Source organism: Bubalus kerabau, chromosome 1 (assembly GCF_029407905.1).
Source record: "Bubalus kerabau isolate K-KA32 ecotype Philippines breed swamp buffalo chromosome 1, PCC_UOA_SB_1v2, whole genome shotgun sequence".
Classification (NCBI taxonomy): Eukaryota; Metazoa; Chordata; class Mammalia; order Artiodactyla; family Bovidae; genus Bubalus; species Bubalus kerabau.
The window spans coordinates 173,692,195-173,706,463 of NC_073624.1; the positions used below are offsets into that span (position 1 = coordinate 173,692,195).

At 56.3% G+C, this 14,269-nt stretch overlaps 1 protein-coding gene across 2 annotated transcripts; it reads left to right on the top strand.

The window, feature by feature from the left end:
* Positions 1-4,964: 4,964 nt before the first annotated feature.
* Positions 4,965-13,633, top strand: HOMER3 (homer scaffold protein 3). Of its 2 annotated transcripts, none has more exons than XM_055540835.1 (10): positions 4,965-5,071; positions 7,214-7,295; positions 7,381-7,537; positions 7,993-8,124; positions 9,777-9,884; positions 10,963-11,084; positions 11,613-11,769; positions 12,103-12,213; positions 12,323-12,406; positions 13,230-13,633. In XM_055540835.1, the coding sequence occupies exons 2-10, from the start codon at positions 7,282-7,284 to the stop codon at positions 13,419-13,421; spliced, it is 1,077 nt and encodes a 358-aa protein (XP_055396810.1). In that variant the 5' UTR covers positions 4,965-5,071; positions 7,214-7,281; the 3' UTR covers positions 13,422-13,633. The 2 variants fall into 2 exon arrangements, with proteins under 2 accessions (XP_055396810.1, XP_055396809.1); XM_055540834.1 differs by lacking the exon at positions 4,965-5,071 and adding an exon at positions 5,365-5,522.
* Positions 13,634-14,269: the final 636 nt, after the last annotated feature.

A 14,269-nucleotide genomic window follows, 5' to 3' on the forward strand; every position in this document is an offset into this window, starting at 1 on the left:
GAGGGAGGATGAGGCATCTGAGTCACCCAGTTCCTGCAAGAACATTCGGCACCCAGCGGCCTCATGTGGGCTGTCACCAAGCGGGAACACGGCCCCCGGAGCCCCTCCACGCAGCCTTCCCCGAGGCCTCCCGCTCTCTGTTCCCGCAGCTGTTCCTTCACGGCCACAGAAGGCAAGTAGGAGGAGAGGGCAGGCGGAAGGGAGTCCATGTAGGCTGCTTGGCCGGAATTTGGGAGCTTGGGGTGGGGGGAGGTTCCCTGGCTGAAAGTCCAGAGTGCCCTGGGGCTGCCAAAGCCTCTGGACTCTGTCGGACTGGGAAACTGAGGCCCAGGGTCTGCCGCTGTTCTGCACACTGTATAGTGTTCTGCATGTGTGCTAAGTCACTTCGGTAGTGTCTGATTTTTGTGGCCCTATGGACTGTAGCCCACCACGTTCCTCTGTCCATGGGGATTCTTCAAGCAAGAATGCTGGAGTGAGTTGTCATGCCCTTCTCTAGAGGATCTTCCTGACCTAGAGATCAAACCTGTATCTCTTGTGTCTCTGGCACTGGAAGGCAGGTTCTTTACCACCAGAGCCACCTAGGATGCCCATAGAGATACCTAGTTCTCTCCTAAGAGTTGAAACCCTGGAAAATTCTCTGGTCATTCAGTGGTTAGGATTCTTCACTTTCACTGCCAAAGGCCTGGGTTTAATCCTTTGTAGGGGATCTCAGATCTTACCAGCCTGCAATGCACATCCAATCACATCTTTCCCTCTCTGGCTCCAAACTCTCCCATGGCTCCCAAGTACCCTCAGAAGGAAACCCACCTACCTCACCACCACCCATGAGGTCCCACCAGGCTCCTGTGGCCTCCTTAGCCCTCAGCCTCCCCCTGCTTTCTTCCTACTCACTCTGTTCTGACCACCCTGGCTTCCTGGCTGTTCCTCCAACACACTAGTCCACCCTCACCTGAGGGCCTTTGCACATGCTGTGCACTCTGCCCAGAGCACTCTTTGTAACTTATGATCCCTGTTTGATCCCTCAGGAAACATGCAAAGAGAGAGGGTCAGGTGCCCAGGAACACACATCAAGTTGGGATGATTCAGGACTTAAAGCCAGACCTGTCTGACTAACACTAGCAATCCAAGCCCTCTCTCACCAATTATTTCACATTCAAAACAGGCCTCCAGACCCATCCACCATGGAGATGAATGAGTCTCAGCCTCTCCAGGTTTTGCTGGAGTGCCAAAGATCCTCAGCTCTAAGCCCAAATCCCCTGCTCAGGGGGCTCCTAGGCCAACTTGACTCTCAAGTCTCCCATTGTCTCTCCTGACGTGGTCCTGGTTTTTCTGCCCCACTTTCTGCCCTTCACACGAACGGATGGTAGAGCCTTCAAGGACGGCACAGCCAAAAATAATCGGGCCCCGACCTACCTCCTGAAAGTGGGGCAGCCCCGCCCAGCCACCTGGTACAACGGAGGTAATTAGTACATGTGGCAAATGAGGGTAATTAGGTCTGTGGGAACCAAACCACGGATCCAGGTTTGGAGTTTGGATGGGGCTCAAGTTCTACTTCCCTAACCCCCAACCCACCCTGGTCCTGGGAGGTCTAGTCCATAATCCAGTGCCAGACCCCCTGCCCCAGCCCCTTCGTGCCAGGGCTGGGGTGGGGTGGGGTGGGGGAGGTGGGTACCTGTCTTCATTACTTCCTGGGGGCTGTTGTTTAATGAATTAACCTTGGCCTTTGGCAGAAATTAAAATAGATCTGAATTTAAGGTGGGGTCAGTTTTTGTGTGTGAGTTGAAAATCATCAAACTTTCCTCTGCCATGAATCCCATGCAGCTAACCCATGCTGGAAGATGCCAAATCCAAGAGATGCCTCAGTTGAGCCCTTGAGATACCCTCGGGCTGGGGGAATCAGCCCTGAACACAGACACTTCCACCAGGAGGGAGGGTGTAAGGGAGGGTTTAGCAGGAAAGAAGCCTTCTTAGAGAAGAGGTCATGGGGGTGGTGGGTAGGGGTTTGAGGAATGAATAGGAGTTTGCTAGGAGGATATGACTCTGTGGCTGTCCCAACTGGCAAACTTGGGGGCATAGGAAGTAGGAGAAGGAGGGTGGTTAGAGAGGCACATGAAGGCCCCAGAGCTAAAGATTTAGAGGATATCATGCCACGTTGGACCCATTTCTGTCCTCAAGAGCTCACATCTGGTTGGGACCCTTCAAACCCTGAAAGTCTAAAGAACTTGGCTCAGTATCAAAACCGCCTGTCCAGATAGCCAAGAATAACTATGATGTTTATAACTAGCAAACATTTATTAAGCTCCTAGGGTCATGCCCTCTTCATGCCAGGCCATAGGGAGCCTTACAGGAAGCCTCAGAAGTGGGTACCATTCTTAATGCATGTTTTATAGATGGGGAAACTAAAGTACAGGGAGGAAAAGTGATTTCTTTAAGGTCCCCCTGCTGGTAAGAGGCACCCTGGCTCATGTAACATTGAAGGCCACCAAGGACCTAGGCAGGGCCCTTGGGATCCCTTCCTTGTGGCAACATTTACAGAGTTCCTGCTGCAGGTCAGGCTTGCTCTAGGTGGTGGGACAGAGGCTTGAACAAAGTAGGCAGTAACCAAATCATGACATAAACAGACCTGAGTGGTCCCCGTAATCCATGCCATGAGGTTGGGCATGTGGTTTGGGGGAAGAGTACAGACACTCTCCCCCCTTTGCAGCTCTGGTGGGACAGGAACCCTCCAGGGAAGAGAGACAATATAACTTCAGCCCAAAGTTTGGGTCGGATTTAATGAGACAGAGGCCAGAGCCTCACCTATAAGAGCTACTCTGGAATGCTGCAGTCCATGGGGTCGCAGAGAGTCAGAGGTGACTAAGCAACTGAACTGAACTGAGCTGAGAGCCGAATGAGCTGTTCTATTTCCTGCTTGGTTCCTCCTATGGCAGGAAGCGCGTTCCCTCACGTCCTTCCTCAGCCCCAAGAGGAAGCTGTCGTTTCTAGTCAGCCACCTTGGGTTGGTGGCCTCTGTTCGCCCCTCAAGGACATTCCCAGTCCTTTGTGGGAGAGGCCCAAGGACCACGCAGAAGAGGGCTCAGGCTGAGGTGGGAGTGGCCGCTCAGGGCAGCCTCCTACTCATCTACGCCCAGGGAACAGTGAGAAGCTGATGGTGTTGCCTGGATTCTTCTTGCCTCCTCCCCCCACCCCAGCACCATGAGCATCAGCCCCATTCTCCAGGCAAGAAAGCCCAGTCTTCACTGACAGAATCATTCTCTCAGTTTGAACTGGACTAAGACAACTTCAGGTCAGGGCTGCTCAAGGCCAGCTCCATCCCAGTCCTTCCTGGAGACTTGAGAGAGGACCCCATTCTCCATCACACTGTGGCCTCCTCGCCCACCCGCCCCCACAGAACAGCCACCTGACCCCAGTTCTACATCCGGCCAGTACTCAGCACATGCTGAGTGGCCTCCAAAAGCCTCAGCCCTGCCAGCACCTTTCCAGTTACACTTAAAAAAAATTTTTTTTTTTTTTGGTTATAAGGAAAAGTCACTCTCTGCACGAAACAGACGGTATTTTCTTTGTTCCCTACAGTGTTCAAGCGTTTTGTGGCTTCGGGCCTGAGAGCGAAGCCAAATCCTTTGCTTATGCAGATGCTGTGCGAAGTTAGAGGCAGGTGGAGAAAGTGAGTCTGTGGCTCTGTTTCCTGAGTTGGAGTGATAGTCCCTCTCACGCTGAGTGAGGTTCAGGCTCGAGGATGGGTCAGTTCTGGCCACAATCGAACCAGTAAATAAATCAGGGACCCCAAAGAAAGGGATAGGGTGGTGCAGCAGGGGTGGGCGAGGTCCCTACCAAGCTCAGGATAGTCAGAGAAGCATCTGGGAGGTGAGGGGGCAGTGGAGCTGAGCCTAGAAGGACAAAACAGAATATAGGCCTTTGAGAAGGGCATTCTAGGTGGAGGAAACAGCTTTGGCAAAGGCTGGGAGGGAGGAAAACTCAGATCTTGGCCTGGGATGAAGGCTCCAGAAACGACGTGACCTAGGATTCACCTAAAGGTAATTTGAAGGGAGCAACCAGCTCAGATGTGGGGGAAATAGACAAGAACAAGTAAAGGAGACAGAGGAGAGAAAAAGCAAAAAACCTTGAATGTGGGCTTCCCAGGTGGTGCTAGTGGTAAAGAACTCACCTGTCAATGCAGGAGAGATAAGAGATGCAGGTTCCATTCCTGGTTGGGGAAGATCCCCTGGAGGAGGGCATGGCTACCCACTCCAGTATTCTTACCTGGGGAATCCCATGGACAGAGGAAGCTGGCAGGCTACAGCCCACAGGGTCACAAAGAGTCAGACACGACTGAAGTGACTGAACATGCATATATGTGAGGCTCAGAGCTTCATGGAAGCGCAGGCAGGCCTTCCTCGGTTCAGTGCCCCTGTCCATGAACTGATGGCACTGTGTGACTTTGGAGGAGTCTCCAGAGAAAGGGTGGAGCTGGGACTGACAAGGGGGCTCCACAGGCTTGGACCAGGAGATCCTGGCTCAGCTCTAGAAGGGCTGTCTCCCAGAAGTGTAGGAAGGAAGTAGTGACAAGCCCAGGCCTGTGGACCTCCAGGCAATTCACCCATTCGGTGGCAAGTGGACATGGACAGTCCCCCAACCTGGGATTTGGGGACCCTTTAACAGCAATGATAATCCTAATCCAACCTCATCAACACTGTGACAGCTGTTTGGGGAGACACAGAAGCCCCAAGGTGGACAGAAGCTCCCACCTGGGGATCAGAGTTGGGTGGGAGAGCAGGCAGGAAGCAATCTGAGCAGCGCACCTGGGATCAAGCCCCATTAGCAGCAGCAGCATCTTCCAGCCTCCTCTCAGCCAAGGTCTCTTTCTTCATTTTCTGCATACGGGCACTGAGGACCAGCCACGCCTGGGCCCACCAAGGGGCAGATGTGCCCTGCACCTGGACTCCCTTCGGGTGAAGAGGGACCTGACTCCCCATGACAGACAAAAGCAGCCGTGGCCCAGAGGATCGGGGACACACCCCCCACATACACCCTTGAAAGGAGGATGAGGCCACATTCTCCTTTGTCCGCCTAGGTCTGTCTGCCTGTCGCCTGTGTCTCTGCCTCTCTCCTCCGTCTCTCTGTCTCTGGGTCCGGGTCTCTGGCTCTACCCTTTGACTGTCCCCCTCCGCACCCTTTTTAACCTCTTGCCCCCCACTCTCCCCCTCTTTCTGCCTGCTCCTGCCCCTCCCTCTCTCCCGCCCCCCCGCCGCGGAGGGCCGGCAGGGGGCGCTGCGGGGCGGCCTCGGCGGCCCGGGGAGGCGGGGCGGGCGGCGGCCGCGTCGGGACCCGCCGCGATGGGACCGGAGGCGGCGCGGGCGGCGGCGGCGGCGGCGCAGACAAAGGCGCGGGCGGCGCGGAGGGCGGCGCGGAGGGCGCGGGCCCCGGAGCCAGCGAGCTAGCGGGGCGCCGGGCTGCGGGGAGTCGGCGCCGCGGGGCGGCACCCGTCTCGCGCCCGGACACTTGAGGGGCGCCGAGCCGGCAGGGTGAGCCCGGTCAACCGAGCCAGCGCTGGGGGTGCGGGGGGGCCCGAAGTTCGAGAGCCCCGGAGAGGGTGCTGGGGGGGGGGTCGCCGAAGTTCGGGATACGGAGGCTGGGGGCGGCTGGGGGAGCCCCAAAGTGCCAGAGCTTGAGAGGGCAGGGGACCCCGAAGTTCCGGAGTCGGGGTCAGGGAGGGGACATTGGGAGGGGATCCCGAAGTTCCGACCCCGTCGTTGGAGAAGGCTGTGAAGGTGTCTCCGAAGTTCCGGACCTGGGATGAAGGGGCGACCCGAGGGAACCCCGAAATTCCCGACCTGGGGATGGAAGGGTGGCAGGGGGTCCCCGAAGTTCAGGAGTCAGGGACAGCGCGAAGGATCCCCTAAGTTCTGGACCTGCGGTTGCAGGAGGTAGATAACCTGTCCCCGAAGTTCTGGACCCGGAGTGTTGGAGGGCCGTGGCAAGGGATCTTGGAAGTTCCAGGGCTGGGGGCGACACTTCCCGAAGTTGGGGCGTCCTGGTCGTGACGCGGGTGGGGTCTTGATCCCGAATGAATATCCGATCCCCTGGACTGGGGCTCGTGGGGTGGGGCTTCGACCACCAAACGCAGTGTTGGATCCCAGACACCGGGCGGGTCGGGCTCCCCTTGGGGAGCCCCGCGGCCGGAGGCGTCCGAGGCGCATGACTAGTTGGTGAGTAACTTTCCCCAGTGCAGCAAGTCGTGGCAGGAGCGTCCGGACGGGCAGGAGGGACCTGAGTGTCTGAGACCCCTGCGCCCCCGGAACCCCGGCTCGACCCGGGACCCACCCCCAAGGCCGGCCAAAGTCACCGCCCCTCCCCCAACCCGAGCTCCGGTTTCAGACCCTGTGACCAGGACAGCAGCTGCCCAGAAGGGAGGGGGTGCACTCCTCTTTCTGACCACGGGGGCTACGGAGTTCAGGCCTCTCTTCCCTCCGTCTGCCTGCCCTCCCCCGGGTCTCTCCAGGACCTGGTTCCCACCCAACCGCACTTACTGGGATTCAGTGGTGATGGGTGGCCACCAAGTGGACCTGTTCAGCTGCATCTTGTCTCTTTAACTAGGCTGCAGGCTCCCTGGGGATTTTTGGACTTTGACTCCAAGGAGTGCCTCTGCTCTAGAGTGGAAGCTGAGGGGTTTCTTTGGGGGTCCTGTGGGGGATGGGTCTCCCAGTAGGCACCCAGTAATGCCTCACTCTTTTGGTGGAGGCCCTGCTTTGAAGAGTGCTGGGTGAATGTCAGAAGGTGCTGAACAGGAATTGGCCTTGGCCTCCTCGGCCCAGCCCAGAGATAGAGAAGACTTCACTGGGAGTCTTGTAAGCAGGAAGATGCAAGGTTTATGCCGGGGATGCCAGGTGCCTCCTGTCAGAGGCCATCTGCATCTGGAGGATGTTCCTGCAACACTCAGGACAGAGATGGCCTCTGGGGGCTCAGATGGTAAAGAGTCTTCCTGCAATGCAGGAGACCCAGGTTTGATCTCTGGATTGGGAAGATCCCCTGAAAGGGGGAATGGCTACCCACTCCAGTATTGTTACCTGGAGACTTCCATGGATGGAGGAGCCTGGCGGGCTACATTCCCTTCACTTTGGGGTCGAAATTCTGTGAATGGTGTGCATGGGGTTGGACATGCTTGGCCTCCCTCATCCTGGCCTGGGGGACACTCACAAACCCCCTCTCCCTCCAGAGGCCAAACCAGCAGTTCCTACCATCCCACTGGCTGCCACTTGGAGCCCACTCAGACCAGCCTGACCAATGTCCACAGCCAGGTGAGCCCCTGCTTCTGCCAGCTTGACCCTGAGTCCCTGAGGGTGGGTGTGTCTGGCCCCCACTGAGCACCCTCTCCCCACACAGGGAGCAGCCCATCTTCAGCACACGGGCACACGTGTTCCAGATCGACCCAGCCACCAAGCGGAACTGGATCCCTGCGGGCAAACACGCGCTCACTGTCTCCTACTTTTACGATGCCACCCGCAATGTCTACAGAATCATCAGTCTTGGGGGTGCCAAGGTCCTGGTGGGGCCTGGGTGGGGTGGCAGGTGCCAAGGATCCCAGGACAGGACTGGGTCCATTTGCTGCCTTGCTGTGTGTCTTGGGGGCCAGGGGATACTCTGAATGTTTCTGGGTCTCCATCTTCCTCCTGAAATGGCTCAAGCCAAGTGGTGCTAGTGGTAAAGAATCCACCTGCCAATGCAGGAGACGTAAGAGACATAAGTTTGATCCCTGGGTCAGGAAGATCCCCTGGAGGAGGGCATGGCAACCCACTCCCATTCTCTTGCCTGGAGAATCCCATGGACAGAGGAGCCTGGTGGGCTACGGTCCATAAAGTTGCAAAGAGTCGGACAGGACTAAAGCGACTTAGCACAGAAGGACTAATAGAAGGCGATTTTCTCTGGGGGTTTCCTATTGATTATTACCAGTTCCATCACCCATGAACTTTTCTTCCCGACCCCACCTTCCCCCAGGCTATCATCAACAGCACTGTCACTCCCAACATGACCTTTACCAAAACCTCCCAGAAGTTTGGACAGTGGGCAGACAGTCGCGCCAACACTGTCTATGGTCTTGGCTTTGCTTCTGAACAGCATCTGACTCAGGTGGGCCTGTGGGGGTACATGGTGGGAGGAGCAGGGCTGGGGTTGGGTCTTCTCTTGTGTGTACTGGGGGACCCTGGACAGATGCTGGGCCTCCATCTTCCCAGCTACAGAATGGGCATACAGAGTTGGACCAGCCTATAGCCCCTTCCCACTTCCCTGGTCCACATCCCAGCTCAGTTGGCCCCCTGCTTTCATTTTGAACACACCCTGCTCCTCTGGGTGCCTTTGATGGGCTGAGTGCTTCCCCACCCCTGGCTCTGCCTTCATTACCACCTCCCTCCACCCTCTGCTGCTTCTAGAATTCGGCATTGTCTTATTAATTGTTTCCCTGTATGGTTCATGCTCTCTGAGATGCTTTTCTTCTCCTCTCTTCTAGAAGCATTAGTTTCCCTTTCAAATTTAGATCTTTAATTAATTTCCGCGGGCGGTATAAAGTAGGAGTATTTTTTTCACATATGAGTATTCAGTTGCTCTTGGGACTTTTTTTTTGGCCACGCCGTGTAGCATATGGGATCTTTGTTCCCCAACTGAGGATTGCACCCCCCGCGCTGGAAGTGTGAAGTCTTAACCATTGGACCACCAGAGAAATCCTGGAACAGTTTTTGAAAACACTACCCACCACCAATACCCCCAATGAATGGCACTGGCCACTTTGCACAAACCAAGGGGGTGTATATCTGTAAATATTTTTAAAATTACTTTCAAGCTAAGAAAATTTATTTTAAAATTTAAAAAGGTTGGGGGCTTCCTTGGTGGCTCAGTGGTAAAGACTCTACCTGCCAATGCAGGTGAAACAGGTTCAATCCCTGGACCGGGAAGATGTGAGATGCTGCAGAGCAATGAAGCCTGTGCGCCATAACTATGGGTCCTGTGCTCTAGAGCCCAGGAGCTGCAACGCTGAGCCCACGTGCCCTAGAGCCTATGCTCTGCAACGAGAGAAGCTGCGATGGGAAGCCTGTGCACCGCAACTAGAGAGGAGCCCTTGCTCGCTGCAACCAGAGAAAAGTCTAAGCAGCAATGAAGACCCATACAACCAAAAATAAATAAATACATAAACAAAAATTTTTTTAAAAGGTTCCCTGGTGGCCTAGTGGTTAAGATTCCAGGCTTTCACTGCCATGGTCCAGGTTCAATGCCAGGTCAGGGAACTGAGATCTCACAATCTGCTTGGTGCAGCCAAAAATAAATAAAATGAAAAAAAAAAAAGTGTATCCTACTGTAGCTGGAAAACAGGTATGGGAGATTAATGTAAACTATAATATAACAAAAATGAGAACAGGGTGATTACTTTCCTACTGGCTGCAGGTGCCTGTCAGAGGCTCCAAGTGCAAGACCTGCTTTCTCTTTGTCACAAAGGATATTCACAAGCGTCCCAGGCATGAAAGACAGATTAGCACCCACCTGAGGCTCTCCTTACTGAGATAAGCTGATTGAGAGGGAAAGGGGATCTCTTTCTCAAGGTGGCCTCCGTGAACATCCCACCCCTGCCCTCTAGCCTGATACCCACTCTGCTCCTTGGGCATCATTTTCCCAGCCTTCTTTCTTCTCTTCCAAAGTGACAGAGCTGGTGCTGGGTGGGAGTCATGTGGTGGGGCCCTGGTGGAGGGGGCTGGGAGTTTGTTGACTGTCTGTTCCTATCCCTCATCCCTCAGTTTGCTGAGAAGTTCCAGGAAGTGAAGGAAGCAGCAAGGCTGGCACGGGAGAAATCTCAGGATGGGGGAGAGCTCACCAGTCCAGCGCTGGGGATCACTGCCCACCAGGTCAGCACTCCTTGTCCCAGGAACTCAACTGCTATGGAGGGGAGGGGTCTAAATACTCTGCTGGTGCTCAGGACCAAATGTCACTGATGATGTAAAACTAGATCCATGGCAGGGACCATGAAAAGGGTCGTGGGTGCCATGGGAGCATGTCACAGGCCTGTCTGAAAGTTAGATAAAGGAAGGCCAGAAAACCAGCTCACATGGCAGAGTGGAAATGCGAAAGTTGAAATGGCTAAGTAGCGGTGCGTGCCTGCATACTGTCACTTCCGTCGTGTCCAACTCTTTGTGACCCTATGAACTGTAGTCCGCCCGGCTTCTCTGTTCATGGGATTCTTCAGGCAAGAATACCAGAGTGGATTGCCATGCCCTCCAGGGGATCTTCCCAGCCCAGGGATATTGAACCTGTGTCTCTTATGTCTCCTGCATTGGCAGGCAGGTTCTTTACCACTGAGCCACCTGGGAAGCCCTAAGTAGTGGGGTGGGGTAAAAAACTGTCCCTGAGCATTTCCCCCCACCAACTTATTCAACATCATTTATTGACCACCTACTGTGTGCCAGACCCTGGACTGGGCACAGGGCTTAAGAAGATAAAAAAAGTGGGCTGGTCCCTGCCCTCGGGACTGTGGTCCAGGCACCAGGTGGATTCATAATGAATTTAGCCTAATGGAGTAGGTTTCCCATAGGAATTTTAAATAGCTGTTGAAATTTGGCCCCAGGAAAGGTCACTGCAGTGAGGGAACAGCACCGAGGCATCAGATTGCTCCCCGATTTGCAGATTATGAGTATCTGTCTCCCTGGGTTTAGGCTAGCCTGCGTTAGGTTTGTTGCTGGTGGGTTGGTGAGAGCCCAGCAGGCAAGGAGGCAGGACAGGGCGCCAAACTACAGCCCAGGGCCCATGTTGGGGCCACGGATGGTGGGTGAGGAGGGGAGAGGAACGATTGGATCCCAGTGCTGGGAAGGACCTCCTAACCCCCTCTCAGTCAGGACCCCTGACATCAGCCCTGACCCCAGCCATGACCTAACTGGCCCTTAACTGAAACCGCGCCCTACTTGACTTCACTTCTATCCATGCCCTTAGGTGCCTCCGAGCCCCCTCGTCAGCGCCAATGGCCCCGGCGATGAGAAGCTATTCCGCAGCCAGAGCGCGGATGCCCCGGGCCCCGCTGAACGCGAGCGGCTCAAAAAAATGCTGTCCGAAGGGTGAGGGGGTAGCAGAGGGTACAGAGGCGTGACGGGACGAAAGGTGGGGGAGGCGAGAGGAGTTTCTCAGAAACTGTTGGGACTCGTTCAAGTGGCGCAATCTGACAGTGGATCCACGCCCGGGATCCCAGTACAGGCCTGGGTTGGAGAGGAGACACCCAGATTACGCCCCTTCCAGAGCCGACCCCGCTTGCCTCATCCATTCCTCGGGGCTAACCCTGGCCCGTCCTCACCTCCCCCAGCTAATTCTAAACCCACGGGTGCCTCCCCACCACCCGGTTCTGTCCACATCCCATGGGTTGATACTGCCCTTCATGCGGACTGTGTCTCTCGCGGAGCGGACACAGAAGGGCCTACTCTGACCCCACCTCCCGGGAAGACCCCGCCTCCCCGGGACGTCCCCACCCCCTTGTCTCGAGGTCTCTTGACCCCGCCCATAGCACCGCCCCAGACCCAGCACCGCCTTCGCCCCGCCCCCGGCCCAGTGAGGCCCCGCCCTGCCCTCTGCCGACCCCGGCGCTCTCGCAGCTCCGTGGGCGAGGTGCAGTGGGAGGCCGAGTTCTTCGCGCTGCAGGACAGTAACAACAAGTTGGCCGGTGCCCTGCGAGAGGCCAACGCGGCCGCCGCCCAGTGGAGGCAGCAGCTGGAGGCCCAGCGCGCAGAGGCTGAGAGGCTGCGGCAGCGGGTGAGGGAGCCCCACCCTCCCAAAGACCCTAAGTGGCCCAAGGGTCACTGTGAAGGCCCTGCCTCCTATTTGTCCTGGGTTCAACTGGCTGAATGTGTGATCTCGGCAGGTCACTTCCCAGAGTCTTAGTTTCTTGCTCTGTAGTATGGGTCTGAAGTAATGTCGGCCACAGAGGGTCATCAGACCCTAGAGTCCTACCTGCCAGAGGTGAGGTAGTGGCCCAGATTGAAGGGATGAGTTCCCAGTCACGGGCTTGACTGATCAGGAGGCATATGCCCAGGGTGAGGAGGGTACAGACTGGGTCATCAGGGACTGACCTTCCTGTCTGCACAGGTGGCTGAGCTGGAAGCCCAGGCCGCGGCAGAGCCACCTTCAGCCAGTGAGAAGGAGGGACCCAGCCAGTCCTTGGACCAGCTGGAGGCGCTAGTGCAAACTAAAGACCAGGTGTGTGAACGCACCTGTATGCGTGCGTGCTTCCTCGGGCCTTGCCTTCCTTGATCTCCCCCAGGGGAGCCAAGGACCTCAGAACAGATTTGGGGAACTTTTCCACCAGGAGATCCAGACGCTGAGGAGCCAGACTAGTGGGTCCCGTGAGGCCGCAGACACCGAACGTGAGGAGACACAGCAGAAGGTGCAGGTATGTGTGGTTGCTGTGGGGTGGGGTGGGGTGACTACCCGTGGCAGCCAGCCCCTGGTACGGGACAGACATGATCTTCCCTTCCCACGGGTTCTGGGCAGCCGTGGGCCTTCCTGAACCTCCGTTTCTTCACCTATAAATGGAGTCAGGAAGACATCTAAGGTTGTGAAGGATTCAGATGACCAGGTGCATGGAAGGACTGAGTCAAATGATGGTTATTAGGACAAGGTTTCATCTTCTTCCATTCATTCAACAGGCAGTTTTTGAGTCTCTGTTGAATTTCCATTCTTGACTCCTATCAAATCCTCACACATCCCCGTCTGAGGCCAGAAGCTTGCATTTGTACCCAGATGTGGCTGGCCTGGCTTTCACTGAAGACTTTATCTGAGGAACGTTCATAGGGGCATGTCCTGTGAGTCCAGCAGGTGGAGAAGTTAAAGGATCTGGTGCCCCCAGAGAGAGAGTATTTGAGGGAATGCTCCCTGTTTTCTCCTGGGCAGCATGCACAGCAAATGCAGAGGCCCTGAGGTGGGGAGAAAGTATTCAAGGAACCACAGGAAGCCAGAAAGGCTGAGCTGGAATGAGCAAGGAGAGGGAGGGGTTTGAATTTCATTCCCAGAACAGGAGGATTTTGAGGAGGAATGTGGTCAGTTCAAATTGGCTGGGGGACCAGGGAGTATCTTGGGTACAGGTAGCTGGGAGAAAGCCAGCAGACAGGGAGAGTTTGGCCCAGAGTGGGGGCTGTGGTCCCCAGCGCCCGCTTTGAGATGCTGGACCCTTGAGACTTGCTGGGGCCCCAACATCGCCTGCTCTCTCCCTGTAGGACCTGGAAACCCGAAACGCAGAGCTGGAGCACCAGCTGCGGGCCACAGAGCGCAGCCTGGAGGAGGCCCGAGTCGAGCGGGAGCGGGCACGGGCTGAGGTGGGCCGGGCCGCGCAGCTGCTGGACGTCAGGCTGTTTGAGCTGAGCGAGCTGCGGGAGGGGCTGGCCCGCCTGGCCGAGGGCGCACCCTGAGTCCAGCCTCCGGGTCTGCATAGAGGAAGGGGCCTGTGGGAGCTGGTTTTACACAAACGGTTCCCGCCTGGGGCACAGGCCAGGCCGCAGGCGGCACGGTGGGCCAAGCCCCCTGGCAGCGACTGGGGCCCAGCTCAGCCTGGGGAGGGCTTGTCCACAGGACTCCAGCCAGCCCTGGCTGTTCACAGCTCAGAGGCTGTTTTTGAGCTTTTCATTGTGTAGAATTTCTAGACTCCCCAGGGCGTGTGCTAGTGCCCAAATTACATTTCTGAGCGTGGCTGTGTGCGTGGTGTCTGAGCAGCCCGGGTGTACCCAACCGCCAGCACTGGGCCCTCCGTCCATCTGCCCCCAGCCTGGTAAGCCACCTGGAGGGCAAGGTTCAGAAAGCCCAAGGGACCGCGCCCAGGACACATGGCTCTGCTTCCCCGTCTCCTTAAGCCCTGCCCATGTTGTCTGGACCACCTTGGACTAACGTGGACCCTGATTAATCCCCCCGCTTTCACTTCACTCTAGCCACAAACCCCAAATACAACCAAGTGGGCAAGCGGGAAAGCTCCTAGAATGTGGCTGTGTTCACTAGGCATGGAAACGATCTCTCCAAAACATCATGTCTACATCTGGGTAGTAGAGCGGTTGCTATACCCATTTTCCAGATGAGGAAACTGAGGCCCATATAAGGGACTTCTCCCACCCAAGGTCACTCGGCTGGAATGGTCAACACTACAGTCCAAGGCTTTGGGCCTGGCCTGACAGGAAAGGAGAACTAGTGGGTGGGGTGGCAGCGTGACGTTCCGGGGGACTTGAGAAGCACAGGCAGCCACACCCTCTTCTCGCTGCCCCTGCTCTCC

Coding starts and splice junctions, on each gene's coding strand:
- HOMER3 (XM_055540835.1), top strand. Junction 12,214..12,322: donor TAGTGCAAACTAAAGACCAG/GTGTGTGAACGC, acceptor CTTTTCCACCAG/GAGATCCAGACGCTGAGGAG. Junction 12,407..13,229: donor AGACACAGCAGAAGGTGCAG/GTATGTGTGGTT, acceptor CTCTCCCTGTAG/GACCTGGAAACCCGAAACGC.